At 42.9% G+C, this 13,008-nt stretch overlaps 1 protein-coding gene across 6 annotated transcripts in view; it reads right to left on the reverse strand.

The window, feature by feature from the left end:
• The window catches only part of PTPN14 (protein tyrosine phosphatase non-receptor type 14), a 168,910-nt gene that overhangs the window by 2,731 nt on the left and 153,171 nt on the right, over positions 1 to 13,008 (reverse strand). For 5 of the 6 annotated variants that reach the window (XM_082471428.1, XM_082471427.1, XM_082471429.1 and 2 more), the window contains 3 exons: positions 11,160 to 11,288; positions 8,504 to 8,738; positions 4,648 to 4,811 (listed from right to left, as the gene is read on the reverse strand). In XM_082471428.1, the coding sequence (XP_082327554.1) occupies positions 4,648 to 4,811; positions 8,504 to 8,738; positions 11,160 to 11,288 (528 nt within the window). Of the gene's footprint in view, positions 3,869 to 4,647; positions 4,812 to 8,503; positions 8,739 to 11,159; positions 11,289 to 13,008 lie in introns of all 6 variants that reach the window. The other variant, XM_082471431.1, reaches the window with a different exon arrangement.

Below are 13,008 nucleotides of genomic sequence, written 5' to 3' on the forward strand. Positions count from 1 at the left end.
ATCCTGAGATGGGGGGGGGGGGGTCCCCTTGGCTCCTTCCTCATTCCCTCACCCAGGAAGCACTCACTCGCTGCCCCTGTGCAGGTACAGGAGAAAGCCAAAGACAGCCCCCTCTGGGTTATCCCAAATCAAAGACCCTAACAGCAACTGGAGAAGCTGGTCGTTATGTACCCCTGGTGTGATATTTTAAGTACAGACCAGTCCACTAGAGAAAACAGAGAGGCTGGAGTTAAACCCGATTGGTACTCTTAACGCTACCATGGCCCAATGGTAGGATTTAAGCCCTTTCTGGGTCTTCGTTTCTTCATCTGTAAAATAAGGGTAATGATGCTTTCCTCCAACGGCAGTGTGGCCTGGGCCAAGTTAGTGACGTTTCCTCGGCAGTAACACGGGGTGATAAACAGTACCCTCCTCAGAGGATCAAATGAAGAAATGCATGTAAAGCATTTAACACAGTGTCTGGCACATAGTAGGCTCTTAATAAAGACTACTCACTGTCTCATTAATATTAATGAAATAAGAACACTCATGCCCCTCCTGCTACCCCACAGGATCGCAGGCATAACCAAGTGAGATAATTTATGTGTAAACCTTTAAAACATCAAAGCACAATCTCTGGACACCAGTCATGCATGTTTGGAGTGAAAGTCTTTAACTAACGATATCTTGAGTATGAAATGAGATTGCCAATGTGTAAATTCTTTGAAGATCTCCAATGGAAAGGAATTAGTACAACGGATCATTGGTGCCATGGTGTCCCCTCACTCGTGTCACGTTCATCCTCCTGGACCAGCCAAGGCAGAAGCACCATGGAGTCAATGTGCCATCATGGCCTTGGTATACTTCCCCCTGCTCTGGGAGCCCTTAATCCAGGCAAACGACCACACCCATGTAGTCACCAATGACTGAGCAAGCATCAGAAATAAAATAATAAAAACTCAACTGTATGTCTTTTCTTACTTTACTTTCAAAAGTCATTTCAGCTATTTCCAAACTTTGTGTAGCTACAATACCATACATGCCATCCTGTTTAGTCGCTCTTCTCCAAAACTAGTTAAGTAATACCACAGATTTAAAAGGGACAAGTCCCTGGTAATAAGCAAAGAGAAAAAGGCATGTGAATCCTTAAACTATTCGTCAAAATACAGAGCCTGGACCATAAGCTTCTGATGGTAACTAGTGGTTCTGTGCCTAAACTCTACTCCAAAGTGACTGACATCATGATACACAACACAGAGCACCTAATAATGAACTGAACATAATGCATGATAAGCATTACTCTGTGTTGGGCACTGAATATAAGGATAGAATAAGGCTGCTCCTACCTCATACCCATCAAAGGCTTTGACAAGAGAGGCAGGGTCACGCAGAAGCTAAGAGCTCATCTCCCTGTGCCTCAGTTTCTCTTTGTTAGATGAGGGTACTAACAGAACCTCTCTCGTAGGGTCATTGTGAAGGCTACGAGCTGTAAGGCTCTTGAAATAGTGTTGCCACATGGTGAACACTACATACACGTTAGCTGTGGTTATTATATTTTCATTCTCGTCATCATCACAACCACCACCACCTCCTCTCCCACCACCATCTCCTTTACCTCTACCCTCTCCTCCACTTCCATCTCTGCCACCACCACTATCATCATGGTCATCACCATCTCAATAGCCTGTAAGACTCAGCCCCCTCAGGCTGACTCAAGGACAGTATACTAGCTGATACAGGGCAGTTTGGAGACAAGACAAAGTTCCCCCTGGTCCTCAATGAAAGAATCCTTCAGCTTGCCTTGAAGATGCACTTCCACAGGCCCTGCTGCCCACTGTCCCTAACCCAAGGAATCCGGAAGCAGCTGATGCTTGCTCCATCTTGCTCAGAAGACTTCGCCCCCACCCCCCTTCTCTATGACGGAGGGATAACCAATTCAGAAAAGCAGCAAGATCAAGACATCTTGCTCTCTGGGTAGTGAGAACCTGACCTTTTGTAATTTAGCTAATCTGGGACAGGTGGCCAAGAAAGAGTACCACAAACCATGAAACTGGTGCGTTCTGAAAACAAATGTATGGGCATTAAAATGTTATAGCTAACATTCAGTGACCAAAAACAACAGGGCACAAAGAAGCTTCTCAGGGCAGCCCAGGAGAATCCCCCCTCGCAGCTCCCCGACTTCACGGTCAAGCATCTTTGCTCCAGGAAAAAGAAAAGGCATTTCACTGACAAAACTAAAACTCTATGGATTATATACCAAAACATAAAGTATCCTAAATCCAGAAGCCATGGAAAGAAGATGGGAAAGTTTAGACAGGAGAAAAATGGGACAACCAATTTTATATTGATTTAGCAAAATCTTTTGTTTAAAAAACAAAGAAACATGGTTCCACGCCTCTTCTAAAATAAGGGTTTGAATTTTACTAGCCAGGTCTGAAGCAGAACAAGTAGAGACCTTTTTTCTCCCTAGCCGTCTACCAACAGCAATGATGGGAAATGGGACGATAAGGCTGGCTACATGTGCTAGGGGAAGGGAAGTGAAAAATATGAGTCATCTTGCTATCTTTGAATATCAATGGGAACAGAAGTCCTTTTTGGACTGACCACATTCCAGTAAATGTTCTGGCATACAAGTGGGCATTGAGGAAATCTGCTATGTCTGGATACACCCTAGAGAATTTAATCACCCTGAGCCCTCACCGAGTCCACTCAAGGCCCTAGTGGCTGAAGCCCTTACTCTGTACCACGCTGGCTCTGACATCTGTTGTGTTCCACTGGGCCAGTGACATCTGGTGATCGATGAGCCTTCATGTCATCGTGTTACTGAGGCTCAGCCTTTGATGGGTCTCCAGAGAGCTCTCAGAACACAGCGATCCTTCATGTCAGACCAGACTGACAAAACAGCTTCTCAAGTTGAAAAGGAGGAAGGGGGAACAGAGGAAGAGCGCACGGGGAATGCAGCAAAGAAGGGGAATTTGGCGAAGAAAGTGACATGAGGAAAAGATCTCTAAGTGGGGAGGGGATGGTGAGGCCCTTCTTCCTCCCCAGGAACCCACGGGTGCTGCCAGCGGAGCTCGGATGTGCTTGAGCCACGTGTACCCAGATTCCACTGCATCTTAGTCCATCTTTCCAGCAGTGAGTGGATCTGGGACTTACTGCCGAGCTATTCACTCTACTAGAAACTCCTAGAGACTTCTAGTAGTGACAGAGAAGCAATCAAGAAATCTCATGTGAGACAAAATGATAAAAACTCATAGAAGATGACGAGATTTCTGTTATGTAGACTCAAGTGATTCCATGATGGGCATTTTGTTCCCCAACAGAATGTTTGTTTGTTTGAACAATAGGCCACATGTGATATAACTCCTCTTCTACTTTTTAGCAGCACAAACATTCATATGTACAGACTGAAAGCTTCCAAAATTAACTTTTTATAGGCAGGGAACTTAAAAATCCTTTGAACATATTTAAACTGGGCATTTATTGTTTTCTGAGAAGTTTGAATATAACAAGCTCCATGGGGCAATATTTAATCTGATCTTCAAACCATTGAGTAAATACATATATTGTTATATAAATTCCTTCACAGAACATGCATTATAACATTTCCTGATTTTAAAACTATCAAACCGCTTCAAAAGTTTCCTTTGATTCTCCAAGCTGTACAATTTGGAAATTGAACAAGAATCAAATGACACTTGGCATTTGGAGGCAGAGTGAAGACAGGAAACAATTCAGGGCCAGGAGGTGAAAGACCTCACTTCAAACCTTGGCACCACTGCTTAAGAGCCACCTGGCACTGGACAAGCCACTAGATTGTTTCTGGACCTCAGCATCCTCATCTGTAAAACCGGAACGGGACGTGTGCTGCTAGTGGTGATTAAAGAGCCTAAGAAAAAAAAAGTGAAAGCCATCTAAAACCCCTAAAGCCGCCTGTGAGAATAGAAGGCAGAAGAATTGTTCTTTAGCCTTTGATTGCTATTTGTCTCATCTCTACAAAATCAAAAGCCCCTCGGTGTAACTCCCTGACCTACAGCAAGAAGGGAATGCCACACACCGTGTGGGCACAAATTCAGCCGCAGCCCGCGTCTATGGGAGAAAAGCTGGGCCTCCAGCCTCAGCAAAGGCAGGCCACGTCTGTGCCCTCGGATTATCTACCCGGCTCTGCTACACACCACTGCCAGTCTAGACAAGAGCAAAGAGCCCCCTCAATAAAACTCCCCACTAAAGAATGAAAAATGTTTTTAAAGTACACACATTTTCACGTAGGAGTTAGGCCAAAACACATCCCAGAAATGCAAGACGCATCTATACTATATGCGACCCAATAACCCGCTGTGGAAGATTACCCACAATAAAACCAGACCTTCTATGAAACACTGCAGACTTCTGGAAGTTGATGCCAGCGAAGATCAGATTTTCTAAATGTTGCCTTTCTCACAGTTTCAACTCTTTTTCTATATTATCTGGGTCTCTACACAGAGCAGTGAAAGGCAAAAGATCAGGAAGGTTGTAAATGTCAGAGTCCAACTAGGAATCACGGGTCTGGAAAACTCTCGTCAGGAGAGAGGAAGTTAAACAGTGGAAATAGAAGGGCACAGGTGAAGGTTTGGCCATGGTGTAGCTTGGTCCCCAAGGTGGAGGATTCAGAAGCCCAGGATGACTTACTTCATTATGCTCCAGGCAGTAGATCATCAGCTCAGAAAGGATGACCACGCCGGTCCTTCCCACCCCAGCACTGCAGTGGACCACGATCGGGGGGTGCTGGTTCTTGGTGCTTTCCAGCATGCTGTTGGTATGGCGACGGACCGACTGGATCTCCTCCAAGTAGGCTGCAAGACAAAATGCAGATCTTGTCACTGATGTCCTGCATCCCTTTGCATACAAGTGAGGGGAAAAAAAAACTGACTGTGAATTTTTTTTTTTAAAGTGACAATAATTTACAGTACTTACAAGACACTAATTATTTGGCTGGTACCCACGCTACAGTCCTGGATCCAGAAAGGACCAGCTGGGAGTCAATTAGTCCATGGGAGAATTTGTTCTTTAAATTAAATAGTTCTTTTTTAAAAATTAAATTCTGTCTTCCCCTCTGCAAATCCCAAAGTCCCCCAAGCAGATGATTCTCGACATTACTTACAGCAATTCCTACTATTAACAGACTGGGATCAGACACCAGCTAGGTCCCCTTGAAATGCCCGCCTGTCAGAGCCAATTTCTGGTGGGAAGAGCGTCCATCTGCCCTTTCTTCCTTCCCCTCACTGAATGAGTGAATGTCAGCTGAGGCTTGACTCCATTTTTAGATTATAAAATAGACTTTGGGGAGCCTGGTTTTCAGCTTGGATCCCACGTGGTTATGTGAGTAGCTCCAGATAACCCCCCTTTCCTGGAGGCAACATGTGGGTGGGGTGTGTGCCACGTGCCCCGTCAACATCTGCTTAGCCCCGCAGGGCTGTGCAGGAGACTGTTCGCTACTCCAACTGGACACAAATGGAAAATTGCTCAACCCGAGCCTTAAAGACTATTTTTTTTTAATGGTCATGAAAAAAAAGGAAAAGTATATAAATGTAATCCTCAAACAATCCAAGAACTGGAAAAAGTCAATTAGTAACTGAGATTTTATAGTAGCTAGTTCAGGGGAGAAGCAGATTTGAAGGTTCCTGATACTCAGAAAATCTCATCCCAGTGCAGCAGTGTAAAACCAAATGAGGAGAAAAACTCAAACTGCTGAAGAGAAAACAGCATTCAAACCATTCTCGTAATTTTTTTAAATTAATTAATTAATTTATTTATTTATTTATGTTTGGCTGTGTTGGGTCTTCGTTGCTGTGTGCGGGCTTTCTCTAGTTGCCGCGAGAGGGGGCTACTCTTTGTTGTGGTGCGTGGGATCTAGGCGTGCGGGCTCAGTAGTTGCGGCTCGCGGGCTCTAGAGCGCAAGCTCAGTAGTTGTGGCTCATGGGCTTAGTTGCTCTGAGGCATGTGGGATCTTCCCGGACTAGGGCTCGAACCAAGGTCCCCTGCATTGGCAGGCGGATTCTTAACCACTGCGCCACCGGGGAAGTCCCCATTCTCATAATTTAAAAGCACCTGTTTACACACAATGACTAAGAACTCCAATTTCTTTTATAACCTCATTTAATTAGTAATCTGAAATAGTTTACCCAAATAAACGTTTACTACCACCACCATCACCACCACTAATAATGTAAAGTGAGATAGAACAAAACAAAAGAGGGAAGGCAATCTGAGGTGACTAGATAAGGTAGCTGCTATTGGTACCAACATGAGCTAAATACTGAGCATGGAATTCCCTTCACAATTTTTTTTTCCAAAGGGGAAAAGGTACTAGGCAATAACATTTTCTGACGGCAGGCAATGTTCACATACAAGAGACAAGGTTTTTCTTGTGCTAAATTTAAGGAGAGAAGTAAAAGGAATATTGATCAATAAAGAAGATGCCACCATCACAGGGAATTTCATGAAACACAGAGAAATTAGATTTAAGCAGATTCTTTCTCTAGCAATCATATTAATAAAGTTCCTTAAGGTGTAACTCAGTGAAGACCTCTGGAAGACAGTTTGACCCAGTTCCTCTGCATCCAAGTAATCTCATTTAAACACAAACAAAAATCTCCTAAAATTCTCAAAAACCTAAAGAGCCAACATTTCTAAGACCCTGCTCAGCACACTTGTCCTGAGTTTCTTAGAAAGGTAAATTAATAAATACTGTTTAAAAATATGCTCTATATTTTTCAGTAATTTAGATTGGCTTTCCTTAAATTGGTTCTGATTTAAAAGATTTGATTATAATTTTAACTATCTTATAAACTCAACCTTTTATCAGATCTGTTAGCCAGTCATCAAACGGATCTACTTTTATTGTTTCCATTTTCTGAGTCTTGCTTCTAATAAAGCAATTAGCAAAACAGTACCAGAAAGGAATAAAAAGAACACTGTTATGAGGAAAGAAAGTTCTGCAAAGGTCACTGTGCTCATTAATATTTTGAGCTGCAGGTAACTGTTTGACCTCAGGCCAACCACCAACCTGCCCTAGATCTCGTTCTAGATCCTTTGATTCCAATCATCGTTCTTACTCTCAGTGTCCGACTCCTTAAGAACCGTCATCACTTTAATGAAAAATGAAACAGCTGCATTGATAAATAAGTGTGCATCAGAATCTTTCTGTTGGGACTTGTGAAATGGTACTTTTAGGTACTTGAAAACCTATTCTCTCTTCTCTCCCCCACCCCTCCTACTCTAAATGAATGTCAAAATAAAAATCAAGGTTTTGACCTTCTCCAACCTCCCTTTGTTGTGGCCACAGGTCTTCTGCCAGCTGGTGAGTCAACAACATAGAAAGTGTAGTACATGTGCAGGGCACCCTCAGGCCTCCTTCCTAGCTGGGTAAGGAAGGAGTGGGGTATCCCGCAAGTGCAGGATGTTTAGGCAAGTCTGTGGAAGGGAAGGAGGCTGCTGCAGCCATCCCCAAAAGCATCAGATCTCACCTCTGAACTATGATCACCGGCCTGTCTTCGTCATGAGACCGCAAGAGCCTTTAAAACAAAGACTGCTTCATTTCTGCGTTCTAAGAGCCCGATTCAGTGCTTGGCATGTGGCACACACACACCCAGTTTTTGGCCTTACAAATAAAGTACTGCATACAATCTGGATGAATTAGTTTCTAAGATAACCATAGCTTGAAAAATACACATAAATTAATGAATCCAAAAATGATAGTTTCAAATACTACAAGTTGATTTCAATAATTCTTAGTATCTTTAATCGTAGGTTTGAGAAACTACTAATTGGGATTTACTGCTGTAGGAAATACAGGGCTTCCAAGATATAAATTTTCATGAGAAATTTTTAAAGTTGTTTTTTCTTTATTTTATTGCTTTGTGTGTGTGTGTTTTTTTTTTTTTTTGGTTGTGGTAAAATATACATAAAATTTACCATTTTAATCATTTTAGTGTACATTACATTAAGTGTACAGTGGCATTAAGTATATTCACAGTGTTGTGCAAGCATCACCACTATCCACTTCTAGAAATTTTTCATGGTCCCAAACAGAAACTTTCTATCCATCAAACAGTAACTTCCTATTCCCCTTCCCCCTTGCCCCTGGTAACCTCTATTATACTTTCTATCTCTATGAAGTTGCCTATTTTGGATAACTCATGTAAGTGGAATCACACAACATCTGTCCTTTTGTGTCTGGTTTATTTTATTTAGCATAATGTTTTCAAGGTTCAGACACGTGACATGTATCAGAATACTAAAGGTCTAAATCAAGGTAGAACCAATTAGTTTACCATATTAGCTCATCTGCATAAATGGTAAAGAGAATATGATAAATGCCATGTATTAGTCTTCTCTGTTCTACACATACCACTGAAGTATTATATGCTGAATGTTGTAATACTTTTGCCACTTAAGAGAAAGTAGACTCTCTTTCCATTTCACCTCCAACTGATAAGACCATTATTACTGTTGGTAAAACCCCGACAGGGAAGAAAAGACTTACACAAAAATCCTTGGACATCCTCTGGGCATCCGTGATCTGGCCAATCAGTATATTGCAAATGCCACACTGTCCTTTCCTGCCCGGACAAAAGGTGCTTGACCTTCAAGCCTGTGGTTGCATAGCAACCGGAATCTGTTCGGAACTTTGTGGTGACCTTGAACTTGCCATAGGTGGCTGAGCTGTGCTTGGAACCCAGTTTGGGCCAGTATCGGTGGCTCTTGGTTCGTCCGCCTTCCTGAATCAGACACAGAAGCAAAATTGGACATGAGTCAGGGGAAGCTCTTATCCTCTTAATCTTAAAATCTTAAGGACAGCGGAAAACTTGAATGGCTTCTAAGTCACTGACTCAGTAGCGTCATGCAGTGTCTATCCCAGAGTAGATACCCATACATCTTAGCTAACACCAATAATAAGATTTACCACGCAGTTATAGCAATGGAAAAATTTAAAGATTCACAACTGGGCTGCAGTTGAATGTTAGAGAGAAGAGCCAGGGTGAAGACCAGAGGCGGGAACAAGCTAGGTGTGTTCAAGAAACAGAAAGGTCTTCAGTGTGGATGGCAGAGAAGAGGTTAGAAGGCCTCCTGGTCCACGGTAGGGAGTTTGGATTTCACCCCACGGTCAGTGGGAAGCCATCCAAAGGTGATGAAGTGACTTTAAGCAGAGGAGTGACAGATCCCAATAATTGTTCTAGGTCATGCTTCTCATGTCGGATGCTCGGCCCTGGGCTCTCTCTGTTACACCCCACCAGCCACTGACGCTGTCTTTATCGTCTAGTGTCAATCTCACGTTTTTTTCAGCCTGACCCATTTGTTTTAGTTCCATTGACAACTGAAGCAGAGGAAAACTGGCTTTACCCCTCTTCTCTCTCCCTTAATTTTATCATCTTTTCTGGGGGTATGCATTCTCAACCATTTACAAAATGGGGTCTATTTTAAAGTTGTGCACAGTTTTGGTATCATAGGAGTGGGAGCGGGGGTGGATGAGATGGCAGCTTAGCAGCGGACCCAGCGGAAGTGGGTGGAGCGAGAGGAGAAATGCCCAGTGTACGGAGCTGGGGGAATGAGTAGCAAGTGAAGGCTGGCCTGCTCACAAAGCAATACATCTCTGGGTGACACAAGTCATCTTGCCCTGATTCTTTTGGTTGAATTGAGTCTTCTTAAATTTGAAGCACACCTGCCTCTTTTATTTAACCATCCTGTGAAAGCAGGTTTGTCTGAGGCCTTTAATTTATATAACTGCTGAGTACCTACATCAATTACAGATTTCAAAAGACTGTAAGTCTCTGGCTGCCTCACAGATCACTGGATTTTGTTCCTAAGACTGGTCCCTTCTTGTCACTCAGGTTTCAGCTCAAATGCAACCTCCTCAGAGGGCCCTGGGCTGCAGTCTAGTCTAAAGTAGCCCCACGGCCACCCTCCATCCCATTACTGGTTTCATTTTTTTTCCATGGCACTTAGCACTATCCGAGCTGACTCTGTTCACTTTTTACTGTAAATCCCACTGGGATGTAAGCTCCCTGGGGACAAGGATCATGTCTGTTGTGTTTACCCTGGGGTCAGCACAGATGGTAAGTACACACTGTTTTAAGTTGAATGAATCCCTTCCAAGGATGTAATTCGATAAAGTGATAAAACTAGAGATTTTCAGGAACATTTACTCTTTGTGGGAAGGTGGGACAGAAGGTCAGCCTAGAGAAGTACAACTGGCCTGAAAGAGCCCAAAGTCTTTCATCACTACCTTCTAATGGGCTGTTCTGGAAAGCATCTGCTCAAAAGAGTTAATGAAGGGAACATGACTTTTTTTTGTTTTCAGTTCTTTCTGTTCCCCATCCTTTTAAAGTTGTTAGGAAAGGGATATGCAATACCATACATATGGTAAAAAACAAACAAACAAACAAAAAACTCTTTTTCCTTAAATGACTTCAAAACATAAGTTAAAATTTAATGAAAGGAACAAAAGGAAGTGGTTAAAATAAAATTTTAAAAAAATCGAGACTGTGACAAGAAAAGAAACCCAAAATATCTTCCCCCAAAGACAGCAAGCTCCAAGCGAACTGCTAGACGGAATGGGGGTATATGCCAGTTTTTGGAACACCACGTAGACTTCTCTAGTTACAAGGGAAAAACTATGTTTGACTTGGCAAAGGAAGAAAAAGACTTTTTTTTTCTCTCCCCAAAGAAAGAGGCCTCCACAGGAACAACAGCTCTGGTCTCTTTTCAGCTGATAAGCAGGAAGGCATGTGAGCTGGCCACGCCCGGGCTTGGGAATATATGCCGATTTACCCAGAGCAGCCCCAAAGTTCTCAAACTCCAGTGGAAAGATCATTGCTTTGTTTGGCACACAGAAGTGAGCTGGCTGAACTGAAGTTTGGTTCTTTTTTGTTTGTTTGTTTGTTTAATTTTAGTTCATGGTGATCCAAGGAAAAGAGTTAAGAGCTGGATAAAAACGGGACATAACAATAAATTATCTTTGGAAAACAAAACAAACCTATATGGAAGTAAGGAGAGAAAAGAGATGCACGTCAGAGAGAAAAGGATTTGCAGAGAAATGGTGCTGCCGCAAGGAGGATGAGGCAGCAAAGTCATCGACACAAAGCCCATCTTCTGCCCCCACCCCCACTGGGACAGATGGCCGTACGGCCATTCCCCCTTACCTCCTCTGCGGTGACCATGGCGATCACATTCGCTCCCTGCTCCCACACCATCTGCCAGAAGTCATGGCATGTGTGTGGCAGAGGCCCCTGAGTGGCGATGTAGTGCCATTCTGCCCCACCAACCACCACCTGGAAACCAAGGCAAGCATTAGTGAATAAACCCCAAATCCAGGACAGAATTACATGCTGACCACGGGTCCTTTTGTAGCCACCTGAAAACCCTGAATAATATTTTTAGGCCAAATGTGTTAGTGCCGTCATCAAAAGCCCTGACACCGTGGATGGCTGGTGACACATGCTCACATGAAAATACTTTTTGCCACTCAAGCTTATTAAAATATACCTCATCAATTTTGGTCTACAACCCACAGTAATTATGCACAAACCAGTGCATATTAAAAACATATATATACATATATCTACCCACATATACAATATTACATGAATATATGTATATAACCTAACGATTTGTTACAGAAATAATAGTTATGTTTCCAATGTGCAATGTACTGATAATTGCCATTCTTTTCTCCTTTTTCTAGTCTATTCCATTAAAAAACAAAAGAAAACAAAACAAAAAAACCCCAAACTGCTCCCGACTACTAAACTGATTTCATATACCACTACCATATTGTGGTCCACAGTCTGAGAAACAGTACTCCATGGCATGCTTTTAAATAATAGAAAAGTCTACCATGGAATAACACGCCTTTGGGAGCAATGTCTTTCTACCACTGCCCTGGTATGAAGTGTGTCCTAAACCTCTGTTGTACCCGCTACTCTGTACCACATACAGTAGAAGTATCATGAATGTACTTAAGCCAACAGCACACGATATTTTATCATCACCTTCCCCTCGTACAATACCACAGCATCCAACTGAACTTTGGAGTCATGAGATGATTTTGGATAATAAAATCATTACCCCACACAGCTCAGGGTGATCTTGGGAGGATAATTCTGCAGCTGTAAATATTAGCAGCAGAGACGCATCAATAAAAAGTCATGCCTCAAGTGTGGAAGCTCATGCTATCAGGGTGAAATGGTGGCCTTTGGAGGGATTCTTTCTGGGTTTGCCTCCATTCCTGTGCCTTGATACTGCCAAGTCAGGCTCCCTTACACGTTCACCAGTGGGGATCTCAAGATGGTGCTAGGGGCAATGAAGTGATCACTTTTTGAAACTTTTTCTCTCATTTATTTTATGAAGCTATATACTAACTTGATTCAAACAAAAACAATGTCAGTTATTGTCTCGTTACACAAGGCATGTTTAGGTCAAAGCTGGCAAGCAAAATCCATTTTCCGAGTACTGGTGGGAGATAACAGTCATACATTTGCTGGCTGGCTGGCTAGGAGTTTGGCTTATCTGTGGAATTGTGATTTTAAACATTAGCCTCTCTGGCACCCAACATATAGGAGCCATAAATACTTCCAGAGTATGCTGCTGCCTGGGGCCTTTCAGCATATTCCCAAGTATTGACAGGAGGGTATTAAAAACTGCATTAAAAACACAACCACCAAAGCTACTGAGGTAGATTTCACAGATGTGATTCCACGTCTGGAGCAAATAAATCTCTGTTCTGTGTTAACGGCTGCTTGGAACCCAGGGAGAAAACATTGGCAAGACATACAACTCTATTCCAAAAACACAAGGACACGTTCTTGCAAGCTCTCTGGGTCTATTAAACACACCCATGTCTAACCCGGATCCACAAGATGAAATGTGGGCCTCAGAGAATATGGAGGAAGGGGTGGAAGAGATGTTGACACCACCCACTGGTCACAGCGCATGCAAGACTGACAGCTTTTTCCAGAGAGCAGATGGAAAATGGGGGAGGCGATCTGGCCA

This window comes from Balaenoptera physalus (genome assembly GCF_965194825.1).
Source record: "Balaenoptera physalus genome assembly, chromosome: 1".
Classification (NCBI taxonomy): domain Eukaryota; kingdom Metazoa; phylum Chordata; class Mammalia; order Artiodactyla; family Balaenopteridae; genus Balaenoptera; species Balaenoptera physalus.